At 39.8% G+C, this 16420-nt stretch overlaps 2 protein-coding genes across 2 annotated transcripts; both read right to left on the bottom strand.

Annotated features, from left to right (window-relative positions):
• Positions 1-5887: 5887 nt before the first annotated feature.
• LOC128111706 (tripartite motif-containing protein 43B-like) lies at positions 5888-7264 on the bottom strand. The gene has a single exon (XM_052739924.1). The coding sequence runs from the start codon at positions 7262-7264 to the stop codon at positions 5888-5890; it is 1377 nt and encodes a 458-aa protein (XP_052595884.1).
• A 6817-nt stretch (positions 7265-14081) lies between these two features.
• Positions 14082-15458, bottom strand: LOC128111705 (tripartite motif-containing protein 43-like). Its single transcript, XM_052739923.1, has one exon. It carries the CDS (start codon positions 15456-15458, stop codon positions 14082-14084), a length of 1377 nt encoding a protein of 458 aa, XP_052595883.1.
• Between the last annotated feature and the right edge of the window lie 962 nt (positions 15459-16420).

Genomic DNA, 16420 nt, shown 5'->3' with positions numbered 1-16420 from the left:
TACTATCATGTCATCTGCAAATAGGGAAAGCTTGACTTTTTCCTTTTCAATTTGTATCCCCTTAATGTCCTTATGTTGTCTTATTGCTCTGGCTAGAACTTCAAGTACTATATTGAATAAATATGGGGAGAACGGACAGCCTTGCCTTGTTCCTGATTTTAGTAGACTTGCTTTGAGTTTCTCTCCATTTAATTTAATGTTGGCTGTGGCTTGCTGTAAATTGCCTTTATTATGTTTAGGTAGGTTCCCTGTATTCCTGATCGCTCCAAGACCTTTATCATTAAGGGGTGTTGGATTTTGTCAAATGACTTTTCTGCGTCTAGTGAGATGATCATGTGGTTTTTTTCTTTGAGTTTGTTTATATGGTGTATTACATTGATGGACTTTCGTATGTTGAACCACCCTTGCATCCCTGGAATGAAACCTACTTGATCATGGTGGATAATTGTTTTGATGTGTTCTTGGAGTCTGTTTGCCAGTATTTTATTGAGTATTTTTGCATCAATGTTCATGAGGGAGATTGGTCTGTAGTTCTCTTTCTTTGTTGTATCCTTGTTTGGTTTAGGAATCAGGGTAATTGTAGCCTCATAGAAGGAGTTTGGTAATGTTCCTTCTGTTTCCATTGTGTGGAACAATTTAGAGAGTATTGGTATTAACTCTTCTTTGAAGATCTGGTAGAATTCTGCACTGAAACCATCTGGTCCTGGGCTTTTTTTGGTTGGGAGACTTTTAATGACTGTTTCTATTTCGTTAGGGATTATTGGACTATTTAAATATTTTATCTGGTCTTGATTTAACTTAGGTATGTGGTACCTATCCAGAAAGTTATCCATTTCTTTTAGGTTTTCCAGTTTTGTGGAATAGAGGTTTTTGAAGTATGACCTGATGATTCTCTGGATTTCCTCAATGTCTGTTGTTATGTCCCCCTTTTCATTTCTGATTTTGTTGATTTGGATGCTCTCTCTCTCTGTCTTTTGGTTAGTTTGGATAAGGGCTTGTCTATCTTGTTGATTTTCTCAAAGAACCAATTCTTTGTTTCATTAATTTTTTGTATTGTTCTCTTTGTTTCTATTTTATTGATTTCAGCTCTCACTTTGATAATTTCCTGGCGTCTATTTTTCCTGGGAGACTGTGCTTCTTCTTGTTCTAGAGCTTTCAGGTGTGCTGTTAAGTCACTAGTGTGAGATTTCTCCAACTTATTTATGTGGGCATTTAGTGCTATGAATTTCCCTCTTAGTACTGCTTTCATAGTGTCCCATAGGTTTGGACATGTGGTGAATCACTGGAATTAGGAAAGCCCACCTAAACTCAGATGTTTTGAGATGTGAGAATTCATCTTGAATCTTGGCTGTACCTTCTGTTGGCAGTCTGTATAAAGGACATGGAAGAAGGAAACTCTTTCGTCTTTGCTATTTCTCTTCTTGCTCTTGTTCTCAGTGGCAAGGTCAGTCCTTCATTGGTGTAGGACCCTACTTTTTGGGTTAACTATTAAGAGGACTGGCAGTTAAAAGACCTTTTGTATTATTTATGGGGCAAGCCAGTTGTTGACATTGAGATATGTTTAGTAATTAGAGAGCACGAGGAATCATAATGAGTAGGTTAAGATAGATTCCAAAGAGTGTATAAAATGAGGATGTGGAAGACATAAAAATTAAATGTAACATAGCGAATCCTAGACTAGTGAAGATGTCCTGTACGTAAAGTTTTTTTGAGGTTTGTAGTTAGAAATATGGTTCAGATAAGGATTATTCCAAACTGAGTTGGGAGGAATCCTACAGATGAAGTCAGGAAGTGTGATATCATTCATGGTCTGGCTTCACTGTAGCATCTTTCCAGTGTTGGAATTAAAATCCCTCCAATTGCAGGTGTTACATGTGAGGAGACCAAGAGATGGAGCCTACTGTTTCCCCTTAGGCAATTTCCTTTGCCTCCAAAGTCATTGCCAGATCCTGGAAAGCCTTAACCCTAGTTGTTAAGATCATAGAAGCCATTTAGAAACTGCCTTTGAGAATACCAGGGCCAAAAAGGCAGATGATTGGCTTCATTTAAGTGAACATTTGGGGTGTGAGCTAAGCTGTTTCAGAGCTCTCTAATCTTCCTCTTTGGGGGTCTGAGGATTAGGAAGTGTGGGTTGTATTTTCACTTTCCTGAATTCTCTGTTTAGTTCTATATCCCATTTTTAACTGAGTTCATTGCTTTCTTGATGTCCAGTTTTTTGAGTTCTTTACTTATTTAATTTATTATCCATCTACAGTGTGTGTAGTTGGCAAAAATCTTTTCCTCTTCTGTACGTTGTGACTTTGTCCTTGGGATGGTGTCCTTTGCCAAACAGATGATTTTCAATTCCATGAGGTTCCATTTATTAATTGTTGCTTTTAGGGACTGTACTATTGGTGTTCTGTTTAGAAGTCCTTTCCCGTGTCTAGGGGTTCAAGAATATTCTCCACTTTCTCTTTTATTAGGTTCAGTATATGTGGTTTTTTGTTGATGTGTTTGATCCACATGCAGTTGAATTATATGCAAGGTCGTAGGTATGGATTTATTTTCAGTGTTCTGTGTTTTGAGGACTTTATCCATGTTTCAGATAGAAACAATTACAGTATGATCCTATAAAAATACAGTGATCCACCTGCCCTGGAATGCTGACATAATCCTACTTAAACCCAGGTTTTTTTTGTTGTTGTTTGTTTGTTGTTTTGTGTTTTTGTTTTGATTTTTTTGTTTTTTTCTTTTCTTTTCTTTTCTATTTTTCTCCTTTTTTTCACTACAGCTTTTCTCTGAATAACAGCTCTGGCTGCCCTAGAACTCACTTTGTAGACCATACTGACCTGGACCGCACTGAGATCCTCCTACCTCCCAAGTGTTGGGACTAAAGGAATGTGCCACCAAGGCATGGCCTAAACATAGGGTTTTTAAGTACACATGTGAATAACAGGCAAGCTGCTTGCCTGATTTTATCAATGGCAGAGGATCAAAACCTTGACTTTAAATAATTGATCTATTCCATTGAGTTTACCAGGAGATTTTTCCTGCATCTTATTTTTTGGAATATCATTGCCTTTCCTTTATGATTTCTTACTCTTCTGATCCTTACAGAAAATATTAATCCCCAAGTAAAATGGGTCCAATATGAGTTTCTGTTTCTTCCTCATTGAAATCCTGCCTTAGATGCCAGGCACTCACTCTCCCAGAAGACTTTCATCCTCCAGCCCCAAAGCATTAAATTCTTATAGGATAATCTGTTATTTAAAAGGGTATACTATGTTCAAATTACTTTGAGAGAGGTCAATCATGGTGGAAATTGGAAGGATTAGGATTAGAAGTTCTAGGCCAGCATCACTTAAAAACTTGATTCCTAAATCACCAATATTATGTGGCCCCAATTTGGAAAAGGAAAAAAATGGAAAGAGCTATTTCTCAGTTTGCAGAGTACTTGCTTAGAATGTACTAGGCCCTGGGTTCAATCTTCAGCATCACAGATAATCAGGTGTGGTGTCACATGCCTGTAATTCCAGTAATCAACAGATACAGAGAGATACTATAGGTCGTACTTAATGACAGATTGAGTAGCAGACCAGCCTGGGATAAAGGAGAATATTTCTCAAATTAATAATAATAATAGTTGTGGTAGTAGTAGGAGTAGTAGTAGTAGTAGTAGTAGTAGTAGTAGTAGTAGTAGTAACAGTAATTTTGAGGAACTCAGTTAGGAGTTTGAGCTTGGTATCTACCTTGCCTCTTCACTTAGAGTAGAGCACAGTCTCTTAAATGTCAAACATGGTTTCTTCTTTTAGGCACATGTTACTTTCTATGTAATTGATGCCTATGTTTAGATAATTGGTGGTTTCCTACACCAATGAGACAATAAATCCAAAGGAAATAAAAATTCAGTATAGAAGTATCAAATACCATGTGGCAGGAGAGCATACTATAGTCACCAACAGGGGATTGCAAGCAATAAGACCTGAGAATTCAAGGAGACTATAGTAGGTAAGGCCAGTCTGAGAAATCTGCCTTCTAGAGAGCATGGTGTGGTGGGAAAGAGAACAGAATAGGTTGGGCCAGGAAAGAAGCCCTTCTCATTTGATAATACACAGACTCATTAATCAAAGTAATTATTAGGAGGACCAATTACATGAAAGACTGAAGCAGGAACATCACAAAATAGAACCAAACCAGGACAACTTAATGGAACCCTAACTCAAAACCACACAACCAAACAAAAACCAAAATCCAAACCAACAAAGACCCCTGCCATAGCCCTGTGAGATTCTTGTGTCATCATTTTCTCTGTGCCCCACATCTGCTTATCCCAACCCAATAGCCTGTAGAGATTGAGGGCATAATATTGTTTGAGGGTACTTGGTCCATGTTTATGCCATCTCATAAGTGTACTTTCACTATTGACTATCACGTTATTTATCCAGAGGTTGGGTTGTGGAATGAAAACTGTAAACTAGCCACTATAACCGGCCACTGAGTTCTGAAATAATCATATGGAGAAATATTCTTCCTTATGAATGCCCGGCCTTAGCTGGGCTTGTTGAAAGCAGCTTTTCTGATCTTAAATTAGCCAGTCTACCTTTCGCTGCTGGGCTTTTACATTTTTCTGTTTTTGTAGAAGTTTTCTTTACCTCTTACTCTGCTTCTGGCTGTGTGGCTGGATGGATAGGGGGCTGCTCCCCAGCATCATCCTCTCTTTCTGCTTTTCTCACGCCTTCCTCTTCTCTTATTCTCCTACGATTTATTTTCTCTGACTGGCAACCGCATCTATATCTCTCCTGCCTAGCTATTGGCCATTCAGTTCTGGATTAGGGCAATCAGGTATTTTAGACAGGCAAAGTAACACAGACTCACTGTGTTAAACAAATGCAACACGTCTTTGCATCACTCAACAAATATTACACAGCATAAACAAATGTAACATATCTTCAACTAATATTCCACAGCAGTTTTTCTCTTGGGATGGGTTCTTTATTAAATACCAAAGTCATGCATTAGATTCCTTTATTTCTTCTTAAAGTGCTATCATACCATTTATATTAGTATAACATTGTCAGAATTTTAAACATTATTAGAATAGCCAGGCATTTGGTCAATATTCAGCCTGGGTCAAATATTCAACTTCAGAGAAAAGGAAGAGGAAAAGGTTATAAATATCAACTCAGATTGTACTGGATTGGGTGGTGCAAGCTTTCAATCCCAGCACTCCTCTGGCAGAGGCAGGTGGACATCTTTGAGTTTGAGGCCTACATATGAGTGAGTACCAGTAAAGCCAAGAGGACATTGTGTGACCATGTCTCAACAAAAAAAAACTACAAAAACTAGAAACTATGGAGTAACATTATTAGAAATGTGGGCTATGTCTCTGTACACCCTTTTAGTTTTTCTTTTATTATTTTTATTAAGAATTTTTCTATTCATTTTATATACCAACCACAGATCAGCCCTCTTCACACTTCCCCAACCACAGCCTTCCCCCCAAACCACCAATCATTCCCACCCCCTCCATTTTAAGCTCTCCCATGGGGATTCAGCAGAGCATGGTACATTCAGTTGAGGCAGGTCCAAGGCCCTACCCTCTGAACCAAGGAAGCAAAGGTGTCACACCTTAGGCACATGGCTCCAAAATGCCTACTCATGCACCAGGAATGGATCCTGATCCCACTACCTGGGTGCCCCCCTCCCCAAATAGCTCAAGCTAAACAACTGTTTACAGTAACAAGAGGCCTATTCTAGGCCAGTGATCACTCCAGAGTGAACCCTGTTCAAAACATGCACTCAAATACAGTGTCTGTAAGAAAGAACCAATTTTTTCCATTTTTTAATATTTTATTATTTAATAGAAATAAAAGAGATAACAGTACAGTAGGAAATATTTACAAAAACACTAATGTGCTGGATTAAAGCCTCTCCCTTCATGACCACTGGAGAAGAAAGGCTGGACAGGGTTTTTGAACATGCCTTGGGGATACTTATATATGAGGGAACTCTTGGCAACATTCACGAAACTTAAGCATCCATCGTCACAATCAAGGAGCACCCCAATCCGGCCCAGTGGCCTCTCTATATAGTGCCGGAAGACTGGGAATGTGGTGAGGAGACTGTAATGATTACCCTCCTTCACACACACAAGAAGAAAGGCACCCTCATCGTCAATCATTTGGTTTGTATTCTTTAACCAGGAATCCCTACAGACCCCTACAGCCCAGTCCCCAGACTCCTGCAAATCCACCTCCCAGTAATATTTCCCTGAGTTGAAGCTCAAGGATCCCCAGGAAGCCAAATAGCATCCAACAGAATCCACAGATGTATCCTTACGGTGATGTCCGAAGCTAAATTCTCTCAAGACATTAAATAGGTTCATCTTGTAATGGAATGTGGTTACATTGTCAAAGAAAATGTGCACCTGGATGTGCTTGAACCTTTCAGTCAGTCCAGTGATGGGTAGGGCACTGAGTTCAGGTTGCATACCCTGGGGCATGCTCAGTTGCATTGACTCACTCCTTCTGACCATGTCATCCAAACCCTGGAGAAGTACCACATATGGCTCCTGGGACATTGCCATCAGCTCCTGATACATATCTCTTAGTTCTTTGCTCTTTTGGATCATCATGGCCTCACTCTTCCTCAGTTTCTCTAAAACATGTTGGCCTTCCTTTCTCATGCACTCGATATGTTTCTCTTCCTCTTTACAGAGGAATGGATGCAGCTCCCTATACGCGGTCCTGATGATTACTTCAATCAGATTCACATATTCCATGCACAAAGTTGTTGTTCTGTTCTCTGCCTCGATATTCTCTTGATTTTCTTGAATCTTCTCCCATAAAGATGCCATCTGCTTCAGAACTCTTTCCAATTGGTGGTCAGCTGCTGCCTCAATGGGACAATGTCTGTGACCTCTGTGCTCATGGGAGTTAGAGCAGAGTTGACAGAGGAAGAGCCTGCTCTCAACACAGAAGATCCTCTTTGTCTCCTTGTGGGTCACACACTTATGCTCCTCAGAGCTCAGGTCCTTCAGGAGGCTGGCTTGTCTGGCAATGGACACCAGCTTCTTCAGAACAACGTTGGTTCTCATTTCCTTCTGTTGGCATGGTTCCCGACACATAGGGCAGTGGACGGGAGGATGGGTGTCCTCCCAGGAAAGCTGGAGGCAGGCTCGACAGAAGCTGTGGCCACAGCTTATGGTGACTGGCTCTGTCAGGCAGCTCAGGCAGATGAAGCAGGTGAGTTCTTCCTGGAAGGCTTGTGAGATGTCTGACTCCATTTTCCCACGGAATAGACTCTGTTCTCAGCAGTGTCTGCTGGGGTCACAACAATGTTAGCTCGGCTCTGTGGAGTGATCCTCAATGTGTGGGTGACAATGATGGAGCAGTCTAGGAGCCAGAAGGTATGGCAACACACTCTGTCTGGTCTAGAGAAGAATGAACCTGGCTGGCCCCTGGAGTGTGCTTATATACTCCCTAGAGACCACACCCACTCTAAATAGCAGTAATCTAATTGGATGGAAGATTGAATTAAATCTATGGCCGATACTCACAAAACAATCCTCCACAATAAGGTTTCCTGAGTCACACACCTTATCTGGGTGTGATAGCTCACACGTTTAGTCCTAGAGCCTTAGGGAATGGAATGTTGAGGCAGCAGGAGTTTTAGTTCAAGGCCTGCCTGGAATATACAGTGAGAACTTGTATTAAAAAAAAAATAAAGAGCAATTTTACTACAATAGTTCACTGTTTCTAAATATTTTGTGATGTGCTTCTAATTTCAGTTTACCTTTTGCAATTTAACAGTTAATGATATCAATCTGTGATTTTAGTAAATATCAACATTAAAAAATTCCTAATAATTCCTTGAAATTTACTTCCACACATGTTTATCATATTACCACAACTGCAATTTCTTCAAGATTCATCCCTTTTTCTACCCACTCACCTTTCTGTTCTTTCCTTCTTGCTTTATAAAAAAATACATTTAGAAGCTAGCAGATGCTGGCACACCCCTTTATTCTTAAAACTCAGGAGGAAGAGGCAGGCATGTCTCTGAGAGTTTCAGGTGAACCCGGACTACAGAATGAGTTCCAAGACAGGCTCCAAAGCTAAACAGAGAAACCCTGTCTAGAAAAAAATAGAAAAACAAACAAACAAACAAACAAAAAACTGTGATAAGGAAAAAAAAACATGTTTAATGAACAAAAACCTAAGAAGCAATGATTTTTGTTCTGAGGGAATTTTCTTTATTGAATCATTGAAATTATTAAGCCCCACCTAAAGTCAGATGTTTTAAGATGTGAGAATTCATCTTAAATCTTGGCTGTACCTTGTGTTGGCAGCCTGTATAAAGGACATGGAGGAAGGAAACTCTTTCGTCTTTGCTATTTCTCTTCTTGCTCTTGTTCTCAGTGGCAAGGTCAGTCCTTCGCTGGTGTAGGACCCTACCTTTTGGGTTAACTATTAAGAGGACTGGCAGGTAAAGGACGTTTTGTTGGATTTATGTGTCAAGCCAGTTGTTGACATTGAGATATGTTTAGTAATTAGAGAGCTCGAGGAATCATAATGAGTAGGTTAAGATGTATTCCAAGGATTGTATAAAATGAGCATGAGGAAGACATAAAAATTAAATGTAACTTAATAAATCTTAGACTAATGAAGATGTCCTGTATGTAAAGTTTTTTTGAGGCTTGTAGCTAGAAATATTGTTCAGATAAGGATCATACCAAACTGAACTGGGAGGAATCCTACAGATGAAGTCACCAAGTGTGATTTTATTCATGGTCTGTCTTCACTGTAGCATCTTTCCTGTGTTTGAATTAAAATCCCTCCAATCGCAGGTGTTACATGATAGGAGACCAAGAGATGGAGCCTACTGTTTCCCCTTAGGCAATTTCCTTTGCCTCCAAAGTCATTGCCAGATCCTAGAATGCCTTAACCCTAGTAGATAGGATCATAGAAGTCATTTAAAAACTGCCTTTGAGAATACCAGGGCCAAAAAGGCAAATGATTTCCTTCATTGAAGTGAACATTTGGGGTGTGAGCTAAGCTGTATCAGAGCTCTCTGATCTTCATTTTGGGAGTCTGAGGATTAGGAAGTGTGGGTACAGGATGAAGGCATCCTGAAGTGGAGGTTGTTTTTTCACTTTCCTGAATTCTCTGTTTAGCACTATACTCCATTTTTAACTGAGTACATTGCTTTCTTGATGTCCAGTTTTTTGAGTTCTTTACTTACTTAAGATATCATCCATCTATAGTGTGTGTAGTTGGCAAAAAACTTTTCCCCTTCTGTAGGTTGTCACTTTGTCCTTGTGATGGTGTCCATTGCCAAACAGATGCTTTTCAATTCCATGAGGTTCCATTTATTAATTGTTTCTTTTAGGGACTGTACTACTGTTGTTATGTTTAGAAATCCTTTTCTGTGCCTACCAATTCAAGACTGTTCCACACATTCTATTTTATTAGGTTCAGTGTATGTGGTTTTATGTTGATGTGTTTGATCCACATGCAGTTGAATTTTATGCAAGGTCATAGGTATGGATCTATTTTCAGTGTTCTGTGTTTTGAGGACATTATCAATGTTTCAGGTAGAAACAATTACAGTATGATCCTAGAAAAATACTGTGGACCATCTACAGTGGATTGCTGACATACTCCTACTTTAACCCAGGTTTTTGTTTGTTGCTTTGTGTTTTTTTTCTTTTGTTTTTCATTCTTTTGTTTTTCTTTCTTTGTTTTTTCCAAGACAGGTTTTCTCTGTGTAACAATTCTGGCTGTCCTGGAACTCACTGTATAGACCATACTGCCCTGGACCTCACAGACATACTCCTAACTCCTGAGTGTTGTGACTAAATGAATGTGCCACCAAGGCCTGGCCTAACTAAACACAGGGTTTTTAAGTAGGCATGTGGATAACTGGTAAGCTGCTTGGCTATTTTTATCAATGGCAGAATATCAAACCCTTGACTTTAAATAATTGGTCTATTCCATTGAGTTTACCAGGAGACTTTTTCTGCATTTTATGTTTTTGGAACATCATTGCCTTTGCTTTATGATTTCTTACTCTTCTGATCCTTACAGAAAATATTAATCACCAAGTAAAATGGGTCCAATATGAGTTTCTGTTGCTTCCTCATTGAAATCCTGCCTTAGATACCAGGCACTCACTCTCCCAAAAGAACTTGATCCTCCAGCCCCAAAGTACATTCAATCTTTATAATCTATTATTTAAAAGGGTATACTATGTTCAAATTACTTTTAGAAAGTTTAATCATTTTGGAAATGGAAGCATTAGCATCAGAAGTTCAAGACCAGCATCACTTAAAACTTGATTCCCAGATAACCTATATTTTGTGGTCCCATTTTTGAAAAGGAAAAAAAAGGGAAAGAGCTATTTCTCAGTTTGCAGAGTACTTGCTTAGAATGTACTAGGCCCTGGGTCCCATCTTCAGTATCACAGATAATCTGGTGTTGTGTCACATGCCTATAATTCTGCTACTCAGGAGGCAGAGCCCGACATTAAGGTTCACTCTTAACTAGAGATTGAGTAGAAGAACAGCCTGGGATACAGGAGAATGTATCTCATAACAACAACAACATTAATAATAATAATAATATTAGTAGAAGTGGTAATAATAATAATTATGAGGATCTCATTTGGGAGTTTGAACTTGATGTCCACGTTGCCTCTTCACTTAGAGTAGAGCACAGTCTCTTAAATATCAAACATGGTTTCCTTTTTAGGCATGTGTTACTTTCTATGGGTATGTTTAGATACTTGCTGGTTTCCTACACCAATGAAACAACAAATAAAAAGCAAATTAAAAATTCAGGATAGAAATATCAAACACTATGAGGCAGGAGAGCTTACTATAGTCACCAAAAGGTGATAGCAGGCAATAAAACCCGAGAATTGAAGGCGACTGTAGTAGGTCAGGCCAGTCTGAGAAATCTGCTTTCTAGAGAGCATGGTGTGGTGGGGAAGAGAACAGAATAGGTGGGGCCAGGAAAGAAACCCTTCTCATTTGATAATACACATACTCATTATCAAAGTAGTTATTATGAGGACCAATTACATGAGAGACTGAAGCAGGACCATCACAAATTCAAACTACCCCAGGACACCTATTGGAACCCCAACTCAAAATCAAGTAACCAAATACAAACCAAAATACAAACAAAGACCCCTGCCATGGCCCTGTGAGAATCCTGTGTCATCATTTTCTCTGTGCCCCACATCTACTTATCCCAAACCATTAGCCTGTAGAGTTGAGGGTATAATATTGTTTGAGGGTACTTGCTCCATATTTATGCCATCCCATAAGAGCCCTTTCACTATTGACTTATCAGTTTATTTATCCAGAGGTTGGTTTGTGGAATGAAAACTGTAAACTAACCGCTATAAATTAGAAAGAATGAATGGTCCATTTTGTCTTTTGGGTATTCTGTTCTGTATCATTAATTGCTAAACCGTCTTCTTAATAGAAAACCCAGAGCCAGATATTGGGGTGACTGTTCAAAGATGAGAGAAACAGAACAAACCAGTCATGTTGTTACCTCTATGAAATCCTCAGCCTCAAGAGCATGAGTTCCTGATTCCTCACACCTTACATATCTTTTTGTGCCCTGACATCACTTCTTGGAATTAAAGGCCTCATTGCTTCCCAGTACTGGGATTAAAGTTATGTGCCACCACTGCCTGGCTCTGTTTCAAGTACAGGCTTGAACTCACAAATATCTAGATAGGATTAAAGGTATGTGCCACCACTGCCTGGCTCTGTTTCCTGGGTGGTCTTCAACTCACAGAGATCTAGATGGATCTCTGCCTCTCAAATGATAGCATTAAGTTGTGTGTCACCAATGTCTGGCCTAAATGTCTAATCTAGTGGCTGGATCTGTCCTCTGATCCCCAGCAAGGTTATTTGAGTACACAATATATCACTACATCATTTCCTGTGTAAGGGTTTCTAAACTATACAAAAGTAGATAGCGCAAGCTCACCAATAGTTTGGTTGATTGAATCAGAATGTCCACCCCCCATAGACTCATATATTTAAATGCTTAGACACCAGGTTGTTAAAAAGTAACATCTAGGGTCTAAAGAGAAGGACTGGTCAGTAAAATGCTTGTTCAAGCATCAGGACATGAGTTGGATTCTGAGCACCCAGAGCATGAGGCACTGTGGTTTCTGTATGCAGTCTCAGCACTAGGAGTCAGCCATAGGAAGGTATTTGGAGTTCACTACCAGGCAGTGGTCAATGAACATTTCTAGGCTGAATTTGAAGTTCTTTGTCAAAAACTAAGGTGGAGGACAACTAGAGAAGAATCTAGCATCAGTTTCTACTGTATGTATGCAAGCACAAGCATGTCATAAGCAACTGCACACATGTGCACACACTTGCCCAAACATGTACAAATGCATACAACCATCATTTGTGCCTAGTAACTTCCTTATTTTATAGAGAAATATTCTTTAATTTCAGTTCCTAATGCTTTGTTCATTCATCTATTGCTTGAAATACATCATGCAGAATATATGAGATGGGATCTGTGCTTTGTACATACTTAATAAATACTTTATCATTATTTATTAGAGCTTTTTAATATACTGGAGTTTTTTCCTTTTTTTCTTTACACTTTCCAGGGCATGCCACCCAGCTCCAAAATAATCATATGGAGGAATATACTTCCTTATGAATGCCCGGCCTTAGCTGGGCTTGTTGAAAAGCAGCTTTTTTTTTTTTTATCTTAAATTAGACAGTCTACCTTTTGCTGCTGGGCTTTTACATTTTTCTGTTTTCATATAAATTTTTTTTACCTCTTACTCTGCTTCTGGCTGTGTGGCTGGATGGGTGGGTGGCTGCTCCTCAGCATCATCCTTCCTTTCTTCTTTTCTCACAACCTTTCTCTTCTCATATTCTCCCTCTATTTATTTTCTCTGACTGGCAGCCCCAGCTATCCCTCTCTTAACTAGCTTTTGGCCATTCAGTTCTTTATTAGACCAATCAGGTATAATAGACAGGCAAAGGAACACAGAATCTCAGAGTTAAACAAAAGCAACACATTTTTGCATCATTAAACAAATATTACACAGCTTAAACAAATGGAACATATCTTCAAATAATATTCCACAGAATATTTTCCTGTGATGGGTTTTTCTCTTGGGATGGGTTCTTTATTAAATACCAAAATCATTCATTATATTTCTTTATTTCTTCTTAAAGTGCTACCATAGCATTTATATTATTATAATATTGTAAGAATTTTAAACATTATTAGAATAGCTAGGCATTTTGTTAATATTCAGCCAGGGTCAAATATTCAATTTCAGAGAAAAGGAAGAGGAAAAGGTAGTTATAAATATCAACTCATATTGTACTGGATCGGGTGGTGCAAGCTTTTAATCCCAGCACTCCTCTGGCAGAGGCGGGTGGACATCTTTGAGTTTGAGGCCTACATATGAGTGAGTACCAGTAACGCCAAGAAGACATAGTGTGACTGTGTCTCAACAAAACAAACAACAAAAACTAGAAAATGTGGAGTAACATTACTAAAAATGCAGGCTATGTCTCTCTACCCTCTTTTATTTGTTCTTTTATTATTTTTATTAAGAATTTTTCGATCCATTTTACATACCAACCACAGATCAGCCCTTCTCACTCTCCCCCAACCACAGCCTTGCCCACCAATGAGCACCCCTCATTCCCATCCCCTCCATTTTAAGCTCTCCCATGACGATTCAGCAGAGCATGATACATTCAGTTGTGGCAGGTCCAAGGCCCTCCCGTCTGAACCAAGGAAGCAAAAGGTGTCACACCTTAGGCACATGACTTCAAAAAGCCCACTCATGCACCAGGAATGGATCCTGATCCCACTACCCCCCCCCCCCAAATAGCTCAAGCTATACAACTGTTTCTAGTAACCAGAGGCCTAGTATAGGCCAGTGATCGCTCCACAGTGAACCCTGTTTTAGACATGCACTCAAATACAGTGTCTGTAAAGAAAGAAACAACCAATTTTTTCCATTTTTTAGTATTTTATTATTTAATAGAAATAAAAGAGATAACAGTACAGTAGGAAATATTTACAAAAACACTAATGTGCTGGATTAAAGCCTCTCCCTTCATGACCACTGGAGAAGAAAGGCTGGACAGGGTTTTTGAACATGCCTTGGGGATACTTATATATGAGGGAACTCTTGGCAACATTCACGAAACTTAAGCATCCATCGTCACAATCAAGGAGCACCCCAATCCGGCCCAGTGGCCTCTCTATATAGTGCCGGAAGACTGGGAATGTGGTGAGGAGACTGTAATGATTACCCTCCTTCACACACACAAGAAGAAAGGCACCCTCATCGTCAATCATTTGGTTTGTATTCTTTAACCAGGAATCCCTACAGACCCCTACAGCCCAGTCCCCAGACTCCTGCAAATCCACCTCCCAGTAATATTTCCCTGAGTTGAAGCTCAAGGATCCCCAGGAAGCCAAATAGCATCCAACAGAATCCACAGATGTATCCTTACGGTGATGTCCGAAGCTAAATTCTCTCAAGACATTAAATAGGTTCATCCTGTAATGGAATGTGGTTACGTTGTCAAAGAAAACGAGCACCTGGATGTGCTTGAACCTTTCAGTCAGTCCAGTGATGGGTAGGGCACTGAGTTCAGGTTGCATACCCTGGGGCATGCTCAGTTGCATTGACTCACTCCTTCTGACCATGTCATCCAAACCCTGGAGAAGTACCACATATGGCTCCTGGGACATTGCCATCAGCTCCTGATACATATCTCTTAGTTCTTTGCTCTTTTGGATCATCATGGCCTCACTCTTCCTCAGTTTCTCTAAAACACGTTGGCCTTCCTTTCTCATGCACTCGATATGTTTCTCTTCCTCTTTACAGAGGAATGGATGCAGCTCCCTATACGCGGTCCTGATCATTTCTTCCCGCAGAGTCACATGGTCCATCCACAAAGTTGTTGTTCTCTTCTCTGCCTCGATATTCTCTTGATTTTCCTGGATCTTCTCCCATAAAGATGCCATCTGCTTCAGAACTCTTTCCATTTGATGGTCAGCTGCTGCCTCAATGGAACAATGTCTGTGACCTCTGTGCTCATGGGAGTTAGAGCAGAGTTGACAGAGGAAGATCCTGCTCTCAACACAGAAGATCCTCTTTGTCTCCTTGTGGGTCACACACTTATGCTCCTCAGAGCTCAGGTCCTTCATGAGCCTGGCTTGTCTGGCAATGGACACCAGCTTTTTCAGAACAACGTTGGTTCTCATTTCCTTCTGTTGGCATGGTTCCCGACACATAGGGCAGTGGACTGGAAGTTGGGTGTCCTCCCAGGAAAGCTGGAGGCAGGCTCGACAGAAGCTGTGGCCACAGCTTATGGTGACTGGCTCTGTCAGGCAGCTCAGGCAGATGAAGCAGGTGAGTTCTTCCTGGAAGGCTTGTGAGATGTCTGACTCCATTTTCCCACGGAATAGACTCTGTTCTCAGCAGTGTCTGCTGGGGTCACAACAATGTTAACTCAGCTCTGTGGAGTGATCCTCAATGTGTGGGTGACAATGATGGAGCAGTCTAGGAGCCAGAAGGTATGGCAACACACTCTGTCTGGTCTAGAGAAGAATGAACCTGGCTGGTCCCTGGAGTGTGCTTATATACTTCCTAGAGACCACACCCACTCTAAATAGCAGTAATCTAATTGGATGGAAGATTGAATTAAATCTATGGCCGATACTCACAAAACAATCCTCCACAATAAGGTTTCCTGAGTCACACACCTTATCTGGGTGTGATAGCTCACACGTTTAGTCCTAGAGCCTTAGGGAATGGAATGTTGAGGCAGCAGGAGTTTTAGTTCAAGGCCTGCCTGGAATATACAGTGAGAACTTGTATTAAAAAAAAATAAAGAGCAATTTTACTGCAATAGTTCACTGTTTCTAAATATTTTGTGATGTTCTTATAATTTCAATTTACCTTTTGCAATTTAACAGTTAATGATATCAATCTGTGATTTTAGTAAATATCAACATTAAAAAATTCCTAATAATTCCTTGAAATTTACTTCCACACATGTTTATCATATTACCACAACTGCAATTTCTTCAAGATTCATCCCTTTTTCTACCCACTCACCTTTCTGTTCTTTCCTTCTTGCTTTATAAAAAAATACATTTAGAAGCTAGCAGATGCTGGCACACCCCTTTATTCTTAAAACTCAGGAGGAAGAGGCAGGCATGTCTCTGAGAGTTTCAGGTGAACCCGGACTACAGAATGAGTTCCAAGACAGGCTCCAAAGCTAAACAGAGAAACCCTGTCTAGAAAAAAATAGAAAAACAAACAAACAAACAAACAAAAAACTGTGATAAGGAAAAAAAAACATGTTTAATGAACAAAAACCTAAGAAGCAATGATTTTTGTTCTGAGGGAA

Source organism: Peromyscus californicus, unplaced genomic scaffold (assembly GCF_007827085.1).
Source record: "Peromyscus californicus insignis strain IS unplaced genomic scaffold, ASM782708v3 Scaffold_16__1_contigs__length_79575227, whole genome shotgun sequence".
Classification (NCBI taxonomy): Eukaryota; Metazoa; Chordata; class Mammalia; order Rodentia; family Cricetidae; genus Peromyscus; species Peromyscus californicus.
This window is presented reverse-complemented; position numbering and strand designations above follow the sequence as displayed.

Coding starts and splice junctions, on each gene's coding strand:
- LOC128111706 (XM_052739924.1), bottom strand. CDS start 7,264: ATGGAGTCAGACATCTCACAAGCCTTCCAGGAAGAACTCACCTGCTTC.
- LOC128111705 (XM_052739923.1), bottom strand. CDS start 15,458: ATGGAGTCAGACATCTCACAAGCCTTCCAGGAAGAACTCACCTGCTTC.